Source organism: Mesoplodon densirostris, chromosome 10, assembly GCF_025265405.1.
Source record: "Mesoplodon densirostris isolate mMesDen1 chromosome 10, mMesDen1 primary haplotype, whole genome shotgun sequence".
Taxonomy (NCBI): domain Eukaryota; kingdom Metazoa; phylum Chordata; class Mammalia; order Artiodactyla; family Ziphiidae; genus Mesoplodon; species Mesoplodon densirostris.
This window is the reverse complement of record NC_082670.1, coordinates 106998202-107020729: the sequence shown is the minus strand read 5'-3', so window position 1 is coordinate 107020729 and position 22528 is coordinate 106998202. Positions and strand designations below refer to the sequence as shown.

The following is a 22528-nucleotide window of genomic DNA, read 5'->3' as shown; positions in this document are numbered from 1 at the left end:
TTCTGTTGGAGAAGTTCAAGTTGGTCAGACACGATGGAGACTTTCTTGCTGATGCAGTAAGAACTGGTAGTAAGAACTCACTCCCAGCTCCTCGTGGCACCCCATGACCGAGGGCTGGCGCACCGGCAGAGCCGGGCATGCGCGTGCTGCTCCCGTCAGGAGAACCACCTTTCGGGAAATTCTGCCTTCGAGCCTGGTTTCTTAACGTTTTGTAGGTCTCAGGTGCCTCTGGGACTCTGATGAGTACCCTACACGCTCCCCAGAACAAAGTACATACACATAGACCCAAGTTGCCCACAGTTTCAAAGGGTTTATGGACCCGCTGAAGCCATTAGTGGACAGCAGGTAGGAACTCTTGCCCGATTATTTGCCCCTCCCTCGTCCCCTGGCTCCCACCCCCGGCTGGAGAGGCCCACCTCTCGCTTCCCATCACCCTTCCTAACTAGTTCTTCTCAGCTTCCTGCCCTGGGCGGGCCAGGGAAGGCTAGCTGAAGGCTTCAACGAGGAGGCCCGTTTGAGACGGATGTTAAGGGCTGAGCATTCCTTCTTCGGGTGGACGGACATGGGGAAGGCAGGCAGGTGGGCAGGCACGCAGCTTAAACAAAGGCTCAGGGACTTCAGGCACCTGGTAGATTTGCAGAAGACGAGGGCACCCAGGAAGGGTGATGCCGGCTGGACAGGTGGGCAGGGCCTGGAGAAGTTTCAGCCAGGTCCAGGAGTTTGGCCTTTACCCTCATGTCCCTCACCCATGCCCTCTGATTCCACTGGCCGGGAGGTCTTGGGAAGGAGACCTACAGCCTTGGCCCCGTGACAGCCGCCGCCTGAGCCTCACCCCGTTCTTCTCTCTCTGCAGGTGCATTTCTCATACCATATTTCATTTTCCTGTTTGGGGGCGGCCTGCCTGTGTTTTTCCTGGAGGTAATCATAGGCCAGTACACCTCTGAAGGGGGCATCACCTGCTGGGAAAAGATCTGCCCCTTGTTTGCTGGTGAGTGTGGGACAAAAGTCACCTGGGGCCTGGTGTTCATCGGTTCAGCAAATTTTTATTGAGCACCTACTGTTTGCCAGGTACAATGGAGCCTCACGCAGGCCGCTTGGCACCGTGCCTGACGCAAGTCACAGCCAGCACATTGTACACGCGATGCTGCTGCTCATTCCACATAGCTGTTCCCGCCTCTCTGGGTTGTTAAAGGATAAGGGAGCCAGTAGCTTCTAAGCAGTAGAGTGTAGAAGAGAAGCCTTTCAGGAACCGTTCTGTCTGGCTTCAAGTCCCAACTCCTCGTTTTGCTAATTCTTGTGTCTTTGGGAAAGTCACTTAATCTCTTTGTGCCTCAGCTTCCACATCTGTAACATGGAAATAATATGCTTACTTCAAGGATTGCTATGAAGACAAAACGACATAGCCATGTAAAAGTGCTTTGTACACATAGTAAGCCCCAAACCAGTGGTAGCTTTATTATTATTATAGCATTTAGTCCTGTGCCTAGTTCCTAGTATGCCCTCATAAGGTAATACTGTCATGATTATAATTGGCAGGGGTGGGAGAATGTGTGAGTCTGTTCACTCAGTCATCCATGTAAATCTACCCATCCATCTATCCATTAAACCTTTCTTTCATTAAACTAGTCAATAGTTAGGCAATCCATCTATCCATCCAACCATCCTCCATCTACCCATCCACTCGTTCATCCGTCCGTTCATCTACCTAAACTTCCCTTCAACCACCATCCATACATCCATCCAACAAAGTGAATATCCATCATTCCAACATCCATCCATTCATCTATGAGTCCATCTAATCATCTATCAGTCCATCCATCCATCCATCCATCAATCTATCCCTCTTTCATACATCCTTCGATTCATCCAACAATCTGATTTATCTAAGCACCCATTCTTTCACCTATCCATCCATCCAGTCATCCATTCATCCTACAGATATTTGCTGGTCACTGTTGAAGGACCCCTTCTGGCCCCAGGCCTGCAGATTCGGGGGTTTTCTGGTTGAGGGTGTGGCTGTGGTGGGTCTGGCCTCCCTCTGATGCTTGTCTCGCTTACCCACACTTGCAGGCATCGGCTATGCCTCCATTGTGATTGTGTCCCTCCTGAATATATACTACATCATCATCCTGGCCTGGGCCACGTACTACCTGTTCCAGTCCTTCCAGTCGGAGCTCCCCTGGGCAAACTGCAACCACAGCTGGAACACACCCCAGTGCTTGGAAGACACCTTGCGCAGGAACAAGAGCCTGTGGATCTCCCTCAGCACCACCAACTTCACCTCCCCCGTCACCGAGTTCTGGGAGTAAGGCTGGCCTCGCGGAGGATGGAGGGGGCAGGGGAGGAGGCAGTGGACAGCCCGCTCCCTCGTCTTCTCCCCAGGGATATGGGAGCCACTCTCTTGGGGTGGGGTGGGTGGAAGGAGGGGTACAGATCTGGAGATAAATCCATGCCTTTGGTCTCAGACAGGCCTGGAATCGAACCTCAGTTCTGCCATTTTACTGGCTGTTTGACCTCCAGCAAGTCACTGCCCCTTTCTGAGCCTCAGTTTCTTTAACTGTCAAATGAGGGGAATGAATCGTTCCTACACCCATGGGATCTCTGTGAGGATTGTTTCCCAAAGGCAGGTATATGTTCTTATGTTGTCTGAAAATGATATAGTTTTCTTAATGTATTTTAGAAAAGATATAGTTAGCACATCAAACCTGTTATTGCACAGAGAAAAATGCATATATGAAGCTGAAGTAGTTACTCAAGTCAAGAGGTGAGTAGCTAGAGTGAAAAATATGTATCAGTTAGCATTTGCCGGGTAACACCCATCCCCAAATTCAAACAGCCACTTATTTTATTTGGCTCATGGTTCTGCTGTTTGGCAGTTTGGGCTGAGCTTGGCTGGGCAGTGGTTCTGGTCTTTGCTGGGCTCCCTCACTAGTAGGTCAGCTTTAGGGCATCAGGGTAGCTCTTCTGGAAATTGGCTGGCTGGGGTGCCACAGAGAACTGGTCCCTAAGGTCTCATTACCCTGCAGGCTAGCCTGGGCTTGTTCCTAGGTGGCTCAGCATTCCAAAAACAACAGATGGGGAAGCCCCAGTGCAGGAGCGCTTTTCAAGCCTCTGTTTGCACCATTTTTGTTAATGTCCTCTTGGCCAGAAACAACCACAAGACTAACTCAGACTCAAGAGCTGGGGAAATAGGCTCTGTCTCTTTATGAGAGGAATGGAGAATTATGGGCATTTTTGCAGTTTTCCACGATATAGTCAATAACTGCAGAAGTATACACATAGACCAAACATCAGAAAGGCAGAACATGGAGGCCTGAAGTCTGGGTAGCTCTTAGCTGACAGATCGGGAAGTCCTTCTAACACAGTGCTTGGAGACGAATCAAAAATGTATTAGTGCATTGCTTTTCCTGCTCTCCATGAGCTATTAAATTGAGTGCTCAGTAGTCGCTTCGATCCTGGAAATAACAGATGAGGCCTTGCATGGGGTTGAGAGCCAGGGGCAGGGGACGGTGTTAAGGAAGGGGGTGGCCCCTCATGATCAGAAGATGAGACTCCCTCTCTTTTGTGTGTGGATTTGCTGCTTCAAGGTGTCTCTCCACCTCTTAGAACCTGGCCCAGGAGCAGGCCCACAGAAGAAGGAGTTAATTGCTGGCTGGTCCCAGCCAAGCGTTAGGACCAGGCCTGGGGAATCTTAGGCCAGAAAGGGTCAGTCGGCCTACCCAGGTGGTCCACGTCCGTCTGCTGACACGCGGGCCTTCAGTATGTGCTCACAAATACCCGGGCTCCTGGAACTGGGGCTCTTTTCCATGGACATATTTCCCACTTGCAGACAAAAACCATTACAGACACATTCACCCCCTACCCTTGCTCCCCACCCTCTGGACAGCTGAGTTTATAGACAAAGAAATGCAGGCACTTCATTCTCCTCACTTGAATGGGGCCCGAGACCACAGTCCTGTCCGTTCTCTGCCGTGCCTGGCACAGCCTGACCACCTAGGGCCCTGGCACTCAGCCAGCTACTCAGGTGCCCACCGGGGCCTCGTTGCCTCAGGCATGGCTTGGCTGCCTGGGCTGAAACCCTTGCTCTGCCACTGCTAACTCAGGCAGGTGCCTTTTCCTCTCTGGGCCTCAGGGTCCTCAGCTATGCTTGGGGAGATCATAACCCTGCCCTCCTAGGGTTGTAGGGCCGCCCTAATGGAACAAGGTCGTGTATGGCCAGCCCTGAGAGCCTGCTTGATAAATGTGGGCCATTACTGTTAATTTAGTGTCCTCATTGTGGATAAAACTGCCCCCTGGGGACATTTAAAACTCAACTTCAGAGGGACTAAGAATGGCCCATTCTCAGGTGCCCGTATGGTCCCACTATTACAAAGGGGCTGTGCCCTCTATCTCAGGCCCGAGGGCTCTTGGGAAGGAGCTCACGTGACCGTGAGGTCCTTACCTGTGCCTCCTCTCCTGCCTGTCCCCCAGCCTGGGCCCTCCTGGGGGCTTCTAGGCCTCCTGCCTTCCAGAACCCCCATTCTGAGTGCCCGAGCTCCCTTTCCTGAGCCAGAAGACATTGACAGGATTTATCTTTGGAAACATCCTGGTCCTGCAGGCACCTTCCCAATCCTTGCATGGTCCACATAGACTTGCTCAGTCCAGAGAATGTCGGCCACCCGCCTGGGCTCCCCTCCCGCTCTAGCCTTCACACCCTCCCCTGGGCCCCGGCAGGGCTCTGTGAGCCCACCTGAACATTCACGCATAACCTTCCCTTTTTTTAGAACCCTAGGGAGGACTGGGGTCCACAGAGGAGAGGAGAGGACCTGCCTGCCACCTGTGAGAGCGGAGAGGCTGAGGCCACCTGCCTTCAAGGGCCTTCCCTTCTCTTGGGCATGAAAGAGGGGGAAGGAAAGAGAACTCGTGTGGAACAACTGACTCCCGTGAGCATCGGCCCAGGGACTTGCCCCTGTCATTTTGTCCCATTTTTGCAGAGGCCCTTTAAGTAGGGAACATATCTAAGAATCATCCCAAACTCCTTTCTGCCTCAAACCCCACATCCAATTCGCCGGTCCTCTTGGCTCTCCGTTTAAAGTACATCCAGAGCCTGGCCACCCTCCCCACTTGCACTGCCGCCCTTCCCCCACAGGACCCCCTCATCCCTCTCCCAGACCCAGCATGGCCTCTTATTGCTCTCTCCACCTTACCTTTGCATCTCTGCAGTCAGCTGTGAATCCAAACATGTCATTTCTCAGCTTAGAACGCTCTCATGGCTTTTTCCATGATCATAATCTTGCCCAGCCAGGGAGGATTAAGTGAGAGTGTTTCAACACTGAGTAAGTGCTCACTGAGTGCTGATTCTTATTCATTCCATGTTTGCATCCACCTGGCTGTGTAGCTTGGAGCAACAAGTCACTACCCCTCTGGCCTCATTTCCCCATCTGCAAATGGAGGGGCCATGTGAGCTGGGCTTTGGGGGATGAGTAGGAGTTCGTTAGGCTGGAAAAGAGAGAGGGAAAGACATCCTGGACAGAAGGAACAGCCATGCTGAGGCTCAGCGTTCGTAAAGCATATGAGTAGCAATGAGTCATTGGTTTGGCCGGAGGATAGGACACATGGGGCCAGGGAGAAGGATGGAGGCCTTGGATGTTAGGCAGATAAATTTGGGCTTTGTTCTCTAAGAGGGGGAGCCACGGAAGCTAAGGAGAAGGGAAGGGGAGTCATGTGATTGAATTTGTGTTTTCTAGACTTACTCAAGGAACGCACTGGTGAGAGAGAGGCTGGGACATATATTAAGCGCCTACTGTATACAGGGCCTCAGAGGACTCAGCCATCAGTATGGCTGAGTATGGGTTCCCTTTAAGGTGACACTTAGCTTATGTGATTTCCCCTGAAAATAGCCACCAGCCCGGCAGTGACTAACTCTGGGATTTCCACTGAGAGAGAATTGCTGAGAAGTGACTGAGGTGTCGCTGGCTGGTACCCACTGGGCTGCTGAGCAGTAAGCATCCTCTCAAGGCTGGTCTCTGGGCCCCTCGAGCCAAAGCCCAGCCCCGGCCATCGCTTCCTTCACCTCTCTCATCTGCACCAGACACGTGGGTCCCTGAGCTGGCCCTTCTTTCGGCAAAAGAGGCCTGACAGTGCTCGGGAGCCACCTGGGGTTCCAGATAACAAGACACCACGGAGCTAAGGCTCCCTCCTGGCTCTGGACAGGAAAGGACCTGGTTGATCATCCCTGCCAGTCCCTCTGCCCGCTCTGGTTTCACAAGAGGAGCTACCGGAGAGCCACGGGCCATGCTCCTGTCTCCTAGAGCAGGGACAGTGACTCTGGTCCGGGGTCCCAGCTGCATGGCCTCAGTGCAGTCACCACCTCTCCAGAGCTCAGAGGTAGCGTGGTCCTAACACCTCACAGCCTGGCTGAGTGTTAAAGAGCTAGAACAAGCGATATGCTGAGGATGGAGCCTCTGGGTGTGACTTATTAGGTGGAACGCTGAGGACCAGAATGGTTAAGTGACTTACCCAAGGTTACATAGGCAGCTAGACATAGCAGAGAGCTCAGCCCTGATCTCCAGTACTGGACGCCACCTCCAGGGTCTACGTCCCCACCAGCCGTAAGTCCAGGGCAAGTCCACGGTCACAGGTAACATTGTGCCGTGTGTGTGTGACCCCACTGTCAGGTTACGCATGGGGTCTTCTCTTGGCCTGGATCCCCGTGCCTACCCCGTCTGCAGCGCTAAAGCACCATCCTCAGTGGAAGCTGGTGAGACGCCCCTCTCCCTTGAAAGCCGCCCAGGCCCCTGAGACAGTCATTTCACGCTGGCTTTATAATTTAACTCTGAATCACTCTGTGATGGGGAAGCAGAGCTTGTGCCCACAGTCAGCCTCATCCTGCTCGCCCCTGCTCTGAGGTCACCTCAGTCCCGAGGGTCCTGCTTCGCCCCCAGCCCTGGAAGACGGGTGGGGCCAGATCTGGCTAAATGCCCTCCATCATCCTGGAGCCATGCCTTCCTCCCCGGTTCCTCCAGAGCCCCCTGGGAGCTCAGCACATATCATTAGACTTTATTAGAATCAAAGAAATGAGTCATATTTGCAAACAAGCCCTGCTCAGCCAATCTTCCCCTGCAGCTATCGGAAGGGAGAGACGGCGGAGAGAGCCCTGTGCGGCCCCATGCTTGGGGCGGATGGGCTCTTTTATAATTGTTGCCTCCGCCAGTCTCCAGGGAAGAGCCATAGCCAATAAATGGCTGGCCGGCAGTCAAAAGGAAACGATTTGGCCCACTCGGAGGACGTATTTACATCTCTGAGTGCCGGCTGGACGGCAGCGGGGCGGCCGACTCAAAACAGACGTCCAGGCGATTCTTTTTTGGATCCCACCCTGGAATGAATCATTACTATTCTTGGACAAGAATGCAACTCACCTCTAGGTCTCCTCCTCTCTGTATGAGAGAGGCAGGGAAGCCTGGGATGCTGGGGCCCCTCTCGAAGGGTAGCATGGTACCCAGTGCATGGGCGGCTGCTCCCCAGGGTGGGATCAGAAAAAGGAACCAGGCCTAGGGTTGATTTTTTTTTATCTGGGTAATTTCAGATGAATTCCTGAACCTCTCTGAGCCTCAGTTTCCCCATCAACCAAATGGGTATAATTAATTTACTCAACTAATGTCTATTAAGCATTCACTATGTGCCAGGCACTGTTCTGAATCCAGCAGTGGTCAAGACAGACACAGGTCCTGCCTCCATGGAGATGACATTCTAGTAGGACAGACAGACATTAAACAGATGATACAAGTAAAATTGTAATATACAACCGATGGTAAGTGATGTAAAATAAAGCCAGGGCAGGGGAAGGAGAGTGACCAGGGATGCTTTTTACATTGGGTGGCCAGGAAAGGCTGCCCTGGTGAAGTGGCATTTGAACAGAGACCTGAAGGTGGTGGGGTGGCATGTCATGTAATGAGTGGCCAAGGGAACAGCCAGTTCAAAGGTCCTGAGGCAGGAGCATGCTGGACCTGTTCAGGAAACATTCCAGGAGCCAGTGTGGCTAAAGGAGGAGGGGAAGGGGCCACGAGGATGAGGTTTGGAATGGGACCGCTACACACGGAGCTTGTCCTGGACAGGTGCCATTTATGCCTGTGGTCCCAGCCTCTTATTAATAGGCACCACCCTGGCTCTTTAAGATGTCTGGGTCTGAATGACAGAGTGTTTCGTCACCTTATTCAGGGAGGCGAAAAGGATATGGGGCAGGTAGGTGGGAGCCATGGGGGTTGTGGAGCAGAAGTGGAGTATCACCTGACTTGGGTATTGCCAGATTCTGTCTTGATAAGAACAGACTGGGGGTGAGAGTGGGGGCAGGAAGACCAGTGAGGAGGCTGCTGAAACAGCCCTGGGGAGCAATGGGGCCTGGACAGGGGTGGTGGCAATGTTGGGGCGATGTGGCCAGATTTGGGGTAACTTGTGCAGCCTCCAGGCGAGGTTAGGAGGCATTGGTGAGGGCCAGTGCACCCAGTCCCTCTGGGGCACAGAACTCTACAGAGCGCTCCCATGCACCAGAGGGAGAAGGGTCAACAGACCCTGGTCTGTGCCTTGTGGCTGAGACTGTGCGGGCCCGACAGGGAAGGGTCCTTCAAACTGGGTCCCTTCAAGAAGGGGTTCAGATGGACTCACACAGTCTCCAGCCTCCTCGGCTATCCCTGAGATGACTTTGGAAAGGATGTCGGTTACTTTGGCCCCGAGCCTACATCAGGCTCTGTTATGACAACTGCTGTTTGATGAGACAAGTTCACTCCATTCCTAGAATGTCTGCATGGCCCCATGCAAGCATTTTTAAGAAGTTAAAGTAATTTTTATAAAGGTGATATGAGCACGTTGAAAACATTCAGATCGTTTAAAAAACATATTCACTGCCAAATGAGTCCCCACGCCACCCCCCGCCCCTCCATCCCCCGGGGCAGCGACTGCGCCATTGTCTTGTATGTCCTGCCAGAGTCTGCGAACCTGAGCGCGTGTGCCCGCCTTCCGCACAGTGAGGCAGCCTCTCTGTTCACTTATCTCGCCCCTGGGACGTCGCCCCTTATCAGCACACAGGGAGAGTCCCGAGGTCTTAAGGGCTGCGCAGCATTCCGCCAGGAGCCTGCTCCGTGCCTGCTGGGCCCCGACCCATGGCCATCTGGATGGTTTACAATCATTTGCTCTCTCCGACACAGTGGAGATGAATAGCTGGGGGTGGACCCTATCATTGGCCACACCTGCAGATGTAACTGTAGGAGAGTCTTAGGATAGAACTGCTGGGACACAGAAAACGTGCCTTAAACTGTCGCAGGAGGGCACCGCAAAGGGGACTGCCACCAGCAGTGGAGAAGCAAGTGCATGACTCAGTTTTCCTCTTGTGGCCTCCGTGGCTGGTCAGCTGCCCAGAGCAAGGCCATGTGGCAGCCTCCCGTCCATAGTGGGCACCACAGGTTTGCCCAGCACGGTGGTGGGAGAACGCAGAAGGGCACCAGTGACCTGAGCGCGGCTGGGTGTGGTCAGAATTGGGGCTCTGGGGTTTCAAGCTCTTGGCCAACTTGCCTTAAAGGAGAAAAGGAAAGGCCGCCTTGTGACTGGGCACCCCCTCGGCATTGGCTGAGCGCCAGCTGTGTGCCTGCCGTGGTGTGTCTAGAGTCTGGTAGGCAAGACAGACTCTCACCTGAGGGTGACGTCCAGTGTAAGAGGACGGCCTGGGAGACAGAAGGATGCTGGTCGTCCGGAGCATCATGGGAGGCCTCCCTGGAAGCACGGGGATGGTGTGCCTGGCGGTGGAGAGGTGCCTACCCGACGCAGCCCATTCACAAGGAGGCCTTGGCTGCTGCCCAGCAGGCCCTGGGCTTTCATTGAAGGCGCCGAGCTCTGGAGGCTGCACAGGGAAGGGCTTTTTGTTCTAAAGCTGCCGTAGCCACCAAACTCACGTGCTTGGCAGGGCCCCAGCCGGGACATGGTTGGCCCACAGCCTGCCTTGTGAGGATGCCCCCTGCCCTGAGGCTCCAGTGACCCCTGTTGAAGCAAGGCCCGGAGAGATTCTTTTCAAAGTTTAGGCTCTGTTTTCTCTATTAAGCAGAGGGGCAAGGTAGTGGAGTCCAGAGAACACTGGCGTTGGGGATCAAGACAGCCCGGGTGTAGGGTGGCAGTTCTGCCACCTGGTGGCTGTGTGTCCGTGGATGATTGGTTCTCCAAACCTCAGTTTTCCCCATCTGTAAAATGGGGCAAGTGACGTCTAGTCCTTGGACCAGATGATATAAATTAGAAAAGCTCGTTGATGGAGCCCCTTAATGTCGGTGTGACCAGAAGAAAGGCCTCACTTGAATGCCAGTTGAGGCGGGAATCTTGGATTTATTCAAGGTCCTCGTGCTGAAGCTTCTTTGGGAGAAAAGGAAAAAGCAATGAGAAAGTGACCTGGGCCAGTGGGCCTTCCGAGCCCTGACCGTGGCGATCATCCCACAGACTAACTGAGAGCTGGGGATGGTCTGGGGGCAGGAGCTAGTGTTCGTGTTTTACAAAAGAGGAAACTGAGGGCAAGGTCGCACACCCCTCCTGCCTCTCCTGCCTGAGACTGTGGCCCTCGAACGGGGAGCTGACTCATTAGACGGAACCCAGCTTCTCCCCAGGGAGCACGAGCCCCCATCTCCTGTGACTCCTGTGACTTCGGTGGCAGTGACCCCTGTGGACCGATGTCTCTGTGCTCGGCGTGGCTGCCCTTGGTCACTGCCACAGCAGTCGGAGCTCTGGGACCATGGGGACACTTTCTGGGCATTAGGTCTCGTGATCTCTCGGCTGCAGCGTCCTGCGTCATCCCAACCCAGCTTCAGAAGGCTCCTGCCCCTCGGGGGTGTGTCTGAGTAGGTGTTGCGTGCGTCTGCCTCGGTCAGCAAATTTCTTGGACTCCAAAGAGCCAGGCTTTGCCATGTGATGCTAGTCGGGGTTGGTGGCTGCCCTGTGCTGATTATCCTGCAAACCGTCCACTCACCTCCTCCTGAGCCCTTCACAACCCTGGCAGGGAGCAGGGGAGGAAACGGCACTGCTTAGCTGTCCGGAGCTGCTCTGGGGTCTCTGCGCCACGATAGTAACAACCGCTGAGGTTTACCGACTGCTGGCTGCATCCCAGGCCAGTAGCTAATACTTCGAGTGGGCTTTCTCCTAACCGTGTAAAAAGGTGTGTGAGTGTCCTACAGCCACAGATAGAACAAACACTCTGCCCGCTTGAGGCTTACCTTTTAGAGAGAGATCCAGGTAAGAAACAGGGGCGAGTACAATAAAAGAGGGACAGGACAGAGAATGTTGGGGGTAGGGTAGTTGTTCCCATTTTAGAGATGAGGAGACTGAGGTCGGGCAGTTGGGTAGCTAGCCCCAAGTCAGTGGTTGCGTGGTGGAGCCCAGTTGGAACCCAGTGTTTGGCCCACAGTGGGCACTGAGGAAGGGTCTGCCGAGAATCAATCACACAGGAATCAGCACTCAATTCACAGATGAGGAAACTGAGGCTTAGGGGTTTAACTTAACTTGCCCGAGGCCTGGCTGGGTAGAACCCAGGTTCGCCTGACTCAGGAGTCCGAAGCTATACCCTTGTTGGCCTCCCCCACGACTGTGACACAGGTGTTAACTATTTCCCAAGGTCAATGGGATTCCACAGCTTGGAGCCAGGATTTGAGCCCCAGCCTGTTGGAATCCAGGCATCAGCTCTCTCGGGCCCCGTCTGACTTGTGTCTCTGTTTGCTTGAAGGCGTAATGTGCTGAGCTTGTCTTCTGGAATTGACGAACTGGGCGCTCTGAAGTGGGACCTTGCTCTCTGCCTTCTCCTCGTCTGGCTGGTCTGTTTCTTCTGCATCTGGAAGGGCGTCAAGTCCACCGGCAAAGTGAGTTGGGCTCCTGTCCCTCCCCTGCCTCATGGAGACTGGCCCTCGGCAGAGACCGTCTCCCGCGCCCCCAGGTCTTCCTGCTCGAAACTGGTCCTGATCAACCAGTCCTCCCAGCAAATACAGAGCCCTGGTTTGTGGCATTTGCCCACCTCATGATTTAAATATTCCCACCAGGTCCAATTACAAGTTATTGATGGTTCAACGGCCAGCTCAAAAAATTCCTGAAATTCAGCTCTCCTGAGCCTGCCTGCACAAGCTCCCACACACCACTGGCTCCCCATCAGGGAGTGGGTAGCAGTGTGAATGTTAGCAGATAACAAACCTTGGAGATGCCACTGATAAGTTAGCTGGTAATTGCATTGTTAATTACCAGCTGCTCTCCGGCCACATGCACCCTTGTAGCCTCAACATCCCCTGGGGGCTCGTTAGAAATGCAGACCTGTGGGCTGACCCCAGACCAACAGAATCAGAAGCTGCATTTGAACACTTTCCCCAGATAATCCAAATGCACACTGAGGTCTCAGAAGCACCAACTGGGATTTTTGCTGCTAAATCAGATTAACTGAATTATCTGACGATTTGCATTTCAGCTGGTAGCTAAGATGTTTGTTATTAAGGAAAGCTTTCACTGATGATTAAGTCGTTCGCTCATAACCAAAGTGTTAGTTGTAACTAAAGTATCTGCTGCTGTTTAATATATTACATGATGATCAAGATGTTAGCTATTAGCAAAGGTGGTAGCTGATAATTAAAATGTTACCTTATAATTCAGGTTTTAGGTGTAGCTGGTATATTGTCAATATGAAAATGTTAGCCTGTAACAAAAATGTTACCTGTTAGCAGAGCACAGCAATTACCTGGTAACCAAGACACTGGCTGATATGATATCATAGTTTTTCTGATGACAGAAATCTGTGCAGAGGGTTCTGTTGGGATCACAGGTGTGAACCCAGCGCACTGACTAAGCCACAGCAAAGGTGTTGGCTGATCTGCCCTACGTGCCCCTGTCTATCATGCCCCGACCCCTGTCGTTTGCATCTCGATAGGGGGAAAATCTCTTTAAGATCAAAAAGCGCTCAAAGGTCAAAAGAGTAAGTTAAGGTGGCATTTGAGGGACATCGATGGGCAGTGGGTGAAGTCATTTGGAGAAGGGGCCTTGCTGTACACATTCACCCCAGACAGAGAGGCCCTTAGGCAAAGTCATGGATCTGAAGAGATCCCAACAGTACTCAGGGACACGCCGGGCAGGAGGTGGGTGTCCGGTGGTGGAGGCAGAATGCTCACGGAGGCCTGCGCGCCCACGCCCTCCGCCTGTTTCTCCGAGTAGAGTCACCTGCAACCCTAAAACCCAATCTGGAAAGGAAGCGGGCCAGGCTTCAGAAATCTGCACGGGCACACCCGCCGCTGACATCACCCACCCCGAGAGGCAGGAAGAGGGGACGTGGCGTATTCCCGCCGCTCCTTGGGACGTGCGTCCTGTCTTGTCCCATGTCCTCCACCGTCTTGTGTGCGAGCTGTTTCCTTACCACCTCTCTTTAAACAGTGAGGGAACTGGGCTGGGATTCGTTAATGACTCGTCCAAGGTCGCCCCTCCCTCTGAGCTTCAGTTTCCTCATCCAGAGATGGGTGAGGGTTAAAGCAAGCTGTGTCAGCACCCGGCACAGTGCTCGGCACAGACTGTGCGGTAAGCGACAGTCCCTGCTTCCCTCTGTCCCTGCTCCCCACGTGGAGGCGAGCCCATCAGGAAGCTCTGTGGACCCTGGTCCCGAGCAGTGCTGCAGACACACTTACGCACGCGTGCTTTGAGCCTCTGCCATCTGCCGGGCGCTGCCGTGGGCATGGGGCCTGGGGTGCACAGAACAGACAGAAATCCCTACTGTCCAGGAACTGACAGACTTGTTGGTTGCAACAAGGGGAAGGTGTAAACCATACAGGCGTCAGTTGGCCACAAGAGCTATGGAGGAAAACAGGAGTGTCGGGTGCAGTTTCAAGGGGGGTCGGCCAGGCAAGGCTCTCCGAGAAGGGCACTTCGAGGCAAGGATCTGAAGGAAGTGAGGGTGGGCCGTACAGAGGCCCGGAGGTGTGAATGACCAGACCCTCGGGGAGCCCCCAGTCTGATGGAGGAGCTGATGTCCCCTAGGAACAGTGAGCAGCGCTTGAGACACTTGCTGGGGCCGGAGAGTAGGGTCAACGCGAAAAGGAGAGGGTATGGGGCTGCATCGGGGGCGGGCTGAAGGACGTGACTTGCTAGAGGTCCCCCTGCCCACCCCCAGAGACGAGGCTCCAGGCCCCCAGGGGCGGGTGTGGTTCCCAGAACAATAGCAGGGCCTGGGCCAGCCGGGAGAAGCCAAGACAAACACAGTGAGGCTCAGTGGACTTCCTCGAGCCCCTCCGCCTGCCTACCCGCCCACCGCCAGCCGGGACTTCCAGCCCTGGCCACAGACCAGGCTCGCAGCCGCCATGGGGGCTGGGCCCACGGGCAGCAGGACGGCCTCATTCCTGGCCGTGGCCTCGCTCCAGTGGCTGACCCTGGTGCGGCAGGGGGTGGAAGGAGGAGCGCCGGGTCCTGGGAGGCTCAGGACCTGAGTTCAATCACTTTGCCTCTCTGGGTCTCAGTTCCCTTTTTTGTAATGTTCAGCCTTCTGAGGGTCTGACACTTGGCCCCGAATTTGCTGCCGCTTCATTCATTCAAGAAATTGAGATAATGGCGGCAGATGCTCTGTGGCACGTGTGTGCCAGGCACTGTTCTCAGTGCTGATTATTAATTATTAGTTCATTTAATCTCCTGATGCCTGAGGTATGTGTGGCTCTTACTACCATTTTACAGATGCGGAAACAGAGGTGCAGAGAGGTTAATGAACTTGCCCAAGGCCACACGTGTTGTCGTGGCCGAGGTGGGATTTGAACTCGGGCAGCCCAGCTCCTAGCCTCAGTGCCCGTCGCCTGCTCTCTGCCCTCAGTCCTGTGCTGGGCTGACGGTCGTGTCCGACGCGAGTCGCAGCACGTAAAGTCCGGGGAGGTGACACAGAGGCCCAGATCCTCACACAGGAAGTGCAGCTCTGTGGACCCAAATGGCAGTTTGGTCCCGGACACGACACAGGCGCTGGCCTCTTCATCACCAGCCTCCAAGGCAGCTCTTCTGTCCAGTGCTTAGAAACAGGCAGGGGCAGCCGGCAGAGCCAGACCTGGTTTGGGATTTCAGCTCTGCCCCTATAGCCAGCATGACTGGGTGCCAGTCCTTTTCCCCACTCTGAGTCTCTGTTTCCCCTTGTGTGAAATGAGTAGCGGTACCCACCCCCCAACAGGAGTGCTGTGAGGACCCTCAGGACCTGCCCAGGCGCTGGTCCCAGACCCTCGGCCCCAGGTCTCTGGGATGAGTGACCCACGCTGCCCAGGCCTTCTCCTCAAAGGAAGCTCAGGACAGCAGGAAACAAGCCCATCTCCCCGCTGCCTGGCTAGCCACCCTCTCCCTACCGTCCCTAAGGAATGAGGTAGCGTTGTCCTTGTAAGTTTCCAGGGCAGTTGGGCCACAGGGCTTTTGGGTCGAGGGCTCAGAGGAGCCACGGAGGTTTGCCAGCAAGAGTGGAAAAATACCACATCCCATGGCAAGGCCTACTGGGCCCCCGCCAGAGGCCCATTGGTGGCGGCTGGCACCAGAGTCTCCCACGGGCATCCCCGGAGAGTCACAGAGAAGTTGAGAGAATGGCTCTCAGGGGCTTGTCCTCAGCGACAAATTTTGCAAAATAAGGGTGTCTTTCCAAAGAGGCGGCTGGGTGGCATGACCAGGTGGGCTGTCCTGTTCTGGGTTTGGGGAAGACAGTGGACACACACACACACACACACACACACACACACACGCACGCACGCCAGCTGGCCTGGACCACATCCCACCTCTGCCACCTACTGGCCCTGGGCCCCCGGGCAGCTGACATGACCTCACTGGGCCTCCCTGTCCTCATCTAGAAAATGCAGGTGATAATAGTTCTGCTTCTTCCAGTTGTGAGTTAACACGCATAAAGCTCTGGCATAGCGCCCGGCACACAGCAAGCGCTATATAAGTGCTTGTGAAACGAATTAAATACGTGGAAACACGGGAAGCCACCCCCACCCGGGAGGTGGCCTGTGTCCGTGACACAAAGCCCTCTGGCCACAGCCCCACGCCCGCCCAGCCCAGGGGGCCCTCAGGCTTTGAAGCAGCTGCCCTCCGCCCTCCGCCCTCCACCCTCCACCCGGCCGCTGTCAGCAGCCATTGTTCTCCGAGCCCTGAGCTAGGGGCCGTCGGGCCTGTCGGCAGGAAGGGAGGAACGGCCTGCGGGCTGGTCTTCTTTCTTCTCTCACCCCTTCCGTGGCTTCCTGACCTGCCTCCACCCTCCGTGTCTGCCTTCTGGTCCCTGGGAAATGGAGGGCTCTCTGCCTCGGGAGAAGAGAGTAAGGTGGCTGGGGAAACTGAGGCCCGGGGGAGAGGGGCGTCCAGGGAGGGTGTGGCAGAGGCGGAAGGAGGGTGGCCTTTTTCGCCTGGGACCCTCAGGAGGACCCGTTGCTAGGGTGAGTGGGGAAGCTGCCTGCTGGGAGGTTGCAGAGGTGCATACGGACCCCAGTCTGTGCAACCCCAGCTGACCCTCTCGGCCACTCCACCCCTCCCGCTGGCAGAGCTGGAGGAAACCTTAGAGCCCAGCTGGTTTGAGTCCCCCAACTTGGCAGGTGGGGAAACGGAGCCCAGAGAGGGGCAGTAACTTGCCCAAGGTCTCACAGCAAGCTTGTCACTGAGCCTGAATTCTGACCTGAGCCCTAGAGCCCTTGGGGAGTCCAGCTTCCCTCTGGCCTTTGGGAGGATTGAATGAACTGCCAGACGTTGAAGGGCTTTTTACTGCCGTGCTGTTGTCACTGGAGGAGGTTCTAGGCCACCCCCGCTCTGCTGCTTAAATGCTGTGTGACCTGTGGGCGAGGGACAGACTCTCTGGGCCTCAGTTTCCTCGCTTTCAAGATGGGGTTAGGGCAGGACCAGGTGAGTGTAGAAGTCACTGCACTTGGATTAGCACTAGGCACACAGTAAGCGCTCAATAAATGCTGGCTGGTGGTATTGACTGAAGGCAACTGAGCCCGACAGTCCCTGAAAGCTTCCTTCTTGCCTTTTTCCAAAGCCCCCTGCTAGTTGTTTCTACTCAGAGGGATGGCGGCTGTCTGAGAACTGGGCTCCGTTATGGCAGCTGGGTGAGGTTCAGGGCTCTATCACCCGCCCCCCCGCCCCATCGGTGTCTGTTACCTGCCTGAGTCCCAGAAGTGCCTGGCAGTGTTCTGGCACTGCCCCCTCCCCCAACACCACGAGCCTTTCATCCTGTTCTCAGTTTCCTCACCTGTAAAATGGGTGCATTGGCCATGCAGTGGTCCCTCCCTGGGCCCCTGGCCCCAAGGCCCTCAGAAGGGGTCAGGGGCTCTGTGAACTAGTCTTAGCATTTCCACTGGTCACCACGGACTTTTGCATGTCCTGCACCTTGCAGTAAGATGCCTCATGCCTTGGCTCGGGGCTGACCCTCCACCCGCTGGGTGCAGGCCTTGAGCACGGTGGTGGCTTAGAGAAGTCTGGGAGCCCTGCCCAGCCTCAGTTCCTTCTCCAGTGGCAGGTTAGCCAACGTACCGATTTGGGGGTGTGGTGAGCATGAAGTGGGCTGGTGCTGGGGAGGCCTGGCTCAGCTGGTGCCCTGCTGAAATATCAGGATTTCACTGTCCATTCAGCCAGGCATCTTTGAGCTCCTCTCAGGCGTAAACCCTGCCCGGGAACTTCTTGTGTTGAAGAAAAAGTTGGGAAAATCCATCCACGAACTGAGGCTACAGGAGGTATGAAGGCTGGTGCTTTCGGGACAGGAGGAGTAGAGAAAGTAGGGCAGGGCCCTTGGAGATGGAAAGGCCTGGCCCGGGTCATCTCTGGTCCCCACCTTGATTGACCTAGGCCTGCCTGGGACGTGCTGTGTGACCCAGGGAAGGCTGTGGCCTCCTGCACCTCCAAGGAAGTGGAGGCCTTCCCCATCCTTGTTTCTCCTCTCCAGAAATTCCTGTTGCTTCCTGCACAATCACATGGCCAACGACAGGCCCCATTTCTTGCTCAAGCACCTAAGTGGCCACCTAAGTGCCACACACTGTTTTGACCACATCATGAGCATCATTCCATTGAATCTTTGCCTAATCCCTTAATGAGGGCCTTCTATTACTCTTTCTTTTTTTTTTTTTTTTTTTCTTCTCGTGGTACGCGGGCCTCTCACTGTTGTGGCCTCTCCCGTTGCGGAGCACAGGCTCCGGACACGCAGGCTTAGCGGCCATGGCTCACGGGCCCAGCCGCTCCGCGGCATGTGGGATCTTCCCAGACCAGGGCACGAACCCGTGTCCCCTGCATCGGCAGGCGGACTCTCAACCCCTGTGCCACCAGGGAAGCCCTATTACTCTTATCTTCGTTTTACATGTGAGGCCACAGGCCCAGAGAGGTTAAGCATCATGCCCAAGTTCACACAGCATGTGAGGGGACAGAGCGGGGATTTGAACCTACACTTACCTGGTTCTGAGCCATGAGTCATACTAATGGTTGGAATGTTAGCTGATCTGTGCTGCGTCCTGTGGGCCAACCACTGGGCATACACACTTAATAGTTTACTGTCATATTGTGCATTTTCCTTCTTCACCTGCTAGAATGTCAGTTCCATGAGGGCAGGGATTGGTTCACTGTATTTCCCAGGCCTAGTATATATTTATAGATTTTTTTCATTGAATCTCAGTACATCTATGAGGTAGGTACTTGTATTATACCCAGGTTACAGGTGAGGCACCTGAGGCCCAGAGAAGGTAAGCAGCATGCTCAAAGTCACCCAGCAAGGGAAATATCAAGCTCAGCTCCAGAATGCCTGCCTCGGAGAGGATGCTCGAATTTAGCAGCAGCAGGCCCCCTAAATCGCTCTCGTCCCTTGCAGGTCGTCTACTTCACCGCCACTTTCCCGTTTGCTATGCTCCTGGTGCTGCTGGTCCGGGGACTGACGCTGCCCGGTGCAGGTGCAGGCATCAAGTTCTATCTGTACCCCGACATCAGCCGCCTGGAGGACCCACAGGTACTGTAGGGCAGCCTGGCCCCCCTCCTACCCAGGGCCGGTGTGGGGAAAGGAAGCTGAAGCAGTGTCCGTGGTTCTGGGCACACAGATCTAGCCGGGCCGTCAGCCCTGGTACTTTTCCACTGGGCTGTGGCGGGTTGTTCACGGTGCTCGTGGGCCATTCCGGCTGCGTGTATCTTTTCACATCGAGGACTCTGGAGGCCGGCCAATTATAAAGCTTCTTTAGGTATCGCGCCAGGTAAGGGAGAGAAGTCGCTATGAGCTGTTCTCCTCCTCTGCCACAGCGGCCTTGAGGGCTGCATCGTGGGGGTGGGAGAGTTGGGCTTCCTTGTCTGAGGATGGAATTCAGAGTTGGTGACTACTTAGAAGGTCGGTGGTGGTGGGGGCAAATACTAAACGTCCACCTCCAGGCACTCAGCCGCATGACCGCAGGCAGTTGAAGAGTTTATTGGCCCATCTGGGGATCTGGGGACCTTCAGTCCCCAGGGTCCTCAGCCTTTAGGTTGCCTCCAAGGGCCTGTGCTGCTTCGGGTCTCTTCCCCACTGTCCCCCTCGCCCTGGGCAGAAGGTAGGTGGGAAGGGCTTGGCCATCATCAGAGGACAGCTGGGGAGGCAGCTCTCCTGGCCGTCAGGAGCCACTTGATGAAGGTTCTGGAGAACAGCTTTGCCTGCATAATCCATTCAGGAATTCCTCCCCCTTCTAACTCGGGAGTCCCCAGACAATAACAAGTGCAGTAATGGTAGCAGCTTTGACTTACAGGCTTACCGTGTGTCTGGCACTGGGCTAGATCTTAACTCTTTGAACCTGCAAAATAGCGCTGTGGGGCAGGGCAGTGGAGCCCATTTTACAGATGTGAAAACTGAGGCTCCAGGAGTCATATTTACATCATTCCACTGTTGGAATCCAGGTCCCTCTGCTTCAAAAGCCAGCCTCTTAACCCTGATGATGAATGACTGGGGGCTTCTTAGACTTCTGGGATTCCTTGCAGCTTGGATTCCAGCGCAAACGCTCCAATTGCATCAAGAACCTGCATACTCCGAGGTGGTGCCCTCGGGGCCCGGTGGCCAGGGACCCGCGCCATCTCCTCCAGGCAGCCGGCTCTAAAGTCTCCTTTTCTCTCTCCTTGCCACCCTTCCCCTGCACCCTTCCCAGGTATGGATCGATGCTGGGACCCAAATATTCTTCTCCTACGCCATCTGCCTGGGGGCCATGACCTCGCTGGGGAGCTACAACAAGTACAAGTACAACTCGTACAGGCAAGTGTCGCACCAGCGGGCCTGGTGGGCCTTAGAAATGATGATGATGTTTAAAGAAAAAAGAGAAGAAGTAGGGAGCGTGGCTTCCTTGTGTTGTGAATTAACTTGCTCCCTGACATATGTGTAACATAGGGACTGTATGCTGCTGGGATGCCTGAACAGTGGTACCAGTTTTGTGTCTGGCTTCGCAATTTTTTCCATCCTGGGCTTCATGGCACAAGAGCAAGGGGTGGACATTGCTGATGTGGCTGAGTCAGGTATGGTGGTATCGGTGGCAGTGGTGGTGGGCACTGCCACCTAGTGTGTAAGCCGAGTACTGCAGGCATGAAGCCAGACCCCCCAGGGGGCTTTGTGGGGGGGATGAGCCTGGTTTCTGAAATGGACCCCCCCCCACCAAGACGTCCCCCAAGTATCAAAGAGTATAAAAGCTAAATTTTAAACACTTCCAATTGCAATTTTGCCCAAGGGGCGGCAGAAACATGGGGGTTGGTTAAGTTGGGGAATATTCAGCTGTTCTCATGTGGTCTTTCCCCCTCCCTGTCCTTCCCCAGCAAACTCCTGGTTTCAGCAACAGAAACCACTTCCTAACTCAGGCCCAAGGCAGCCACCAATCGGCATTCCATCACCACCTTCTCAGCTTTGGTTTCTGTATTTTGCACTTTGCTCCCAGCACGCCCCCTCTAAGTGAACCCATTCATTCATTCCACCGCTGTTTCTTGATTTGCTGAGTCTCTGCCCTGTGTCAGGCACCACCGTAGGCCCGGGTGGGGGAGGGACAGGGGGTGTGGCAGGCCACCCTCTGGGACGGTGACAGGTCCAGTTTGGGGGAAGGTTGTTGGGGACACCATCGCCCCCCCTGGGGTGTGGGCCCCATTGGTGGGGCACTTCCTGCAAGACACCTGCCAGTGGAGAGAGAGTCTTAGAATCAGAGTCTGCAAAGCCTGGGGTCTTAGGCTGGGATCCTGGGGTTCCAGCGAGATGGTTCTGGAACCCGAGAATTGTGAGGGCTTCAGCTGCTAGAATCCTAGAACGTCAGAAGCACAGGTGTCCCAGTTCTAAGACGTGCCCGTGGGTGCTCCCAGTCCTGCACCCCAGCTCTGCGGCTGCGGGGGCTTTGATGTGGGAGTGAGAACCTTATTCCCAGGGTCCCCAAGGTCCGCCTTTCCGGCCTCTGTGCCCTCCTCCCATCCTGCTCAGGTCACTTGGAGGGTAGTTGTTGCTGTTTCACAGCCTGACCACCTGACTTCCCACGACCTCTCAGGGGCCACTTGGAAGCAGGTGAGGGCCCTGGGCTGAGGCCCCTCCCAGGCCCAGAGGAGAGCGTGAGGTCCTAATTCCAGGGATCACAGACCAGGGTCAGGCACAGCTGGAGTCCCCGTATGGCGCTGCCTTTGCCCTTGTTGGAAACAAGGGCTGGTGTCCTGGTTCCCCAGCCAGGGACCCTAGTGTTGGGGGGTTGGGTGCCCCAGCATCATGCATTCAGATGTCACCACCGCAGATGAGGCCAACGGCTTGAGACCTAGGGCCTTGCTTGGGCTGGTCAGGGTCAGAGCTGGGATCTCCTGGACAGGCCCCTCTGACACAAGGATATCCCCCTGCAGCCTCCCCCTCCCACCGTGCACACATGCGACCGCTGGCTTCCTCTGGCCTCTCAGAGCCCCAGGCCCCGCTTCCCCGCCTACTTGGTGAAGATGCTCACTGCCCTGCCCACTCCTCCCACGCCCAGTGCTGCAGGACAGGCCTGACAAGCCCGCGCCTCAGCCCCACAGCTTTCTCCACTGTCCCCGCTCCCAGACCGGACCTTCAGACGTAGTTTTCCTTCCCTGAGAGCCCCCAGAGGCAGGCCAGAGACTGAGGACACAAAGTAGTTCCAGAAGTGAAATAGCCACACGCGTGTGGGAGTTCGGCAGAGTGACGAAGGGGAGACAGTTGACATCTCCTTTGCGAATGGCTTTTTTTCCGGTTGAGGGCTTGCAAACCAATTCTGATCGATGGGGAATCGCCAGGAGCATGGAGGGAATTTGGCAGTGGGAGATTATGAAATATGTGAAATAGATCTTTCAATAGATCTGTCAATATATGAAGTAGATCTTTCTCTGTGGACAGCTAGATACTTTTATATATGTCTTTATCGTCAAGATAAGTTGTTTCTTATTCCCGTCCACCTCAAAGACCTTGTCATTTATTCCCCACGGTGATGTCTGAACAGCCGACACATCAAGAGTGATTATTTCGCTAATAAGCTTTTAACAAGCACCATATTGAGCGAAGTGCATTGGAACGAGATAATTATTTAGCCGAACGGAGTGCAAATTGCAA

The 22528-nt window shown here is 54.9% G+C and overlaps 1 protein-coding gene across 2 annotated transcripts in view; it reads left to right on the top strand.

Annotated features, from left to right (window-relative positions):
* Positions 1-22528, top strand: part of SLC6A6 (solute carrier family 6 member 6) — an 81376-nt gene that overhangs the window by 40997 nt on the left and 17851 nt on the right. For both annotated transcript variants that reach the window (XM_060109270.1, XM_060109268.1), the window contains exons 4-9: positions 854-988; positions 2071-2305; positions 11726-11858; positions 18818-18952; positions 20106-20209; positions 20342-20466. In XM_060109270.1, coding sequence (XP_059965253.1) covers positions 854-988; positions 2071-2305; positions 11726-11858; positions 18818-18952; positions 20106-20209; positions 20342-20466 — 867 coding nt within the window. The remainder of the gene's footprint in view (positions 1-853; positions 989-2070; positions 2306-11725; positions 11859-18817; positions 18953-20105; positions 20210-20341; positions 20467-22528) is intronic.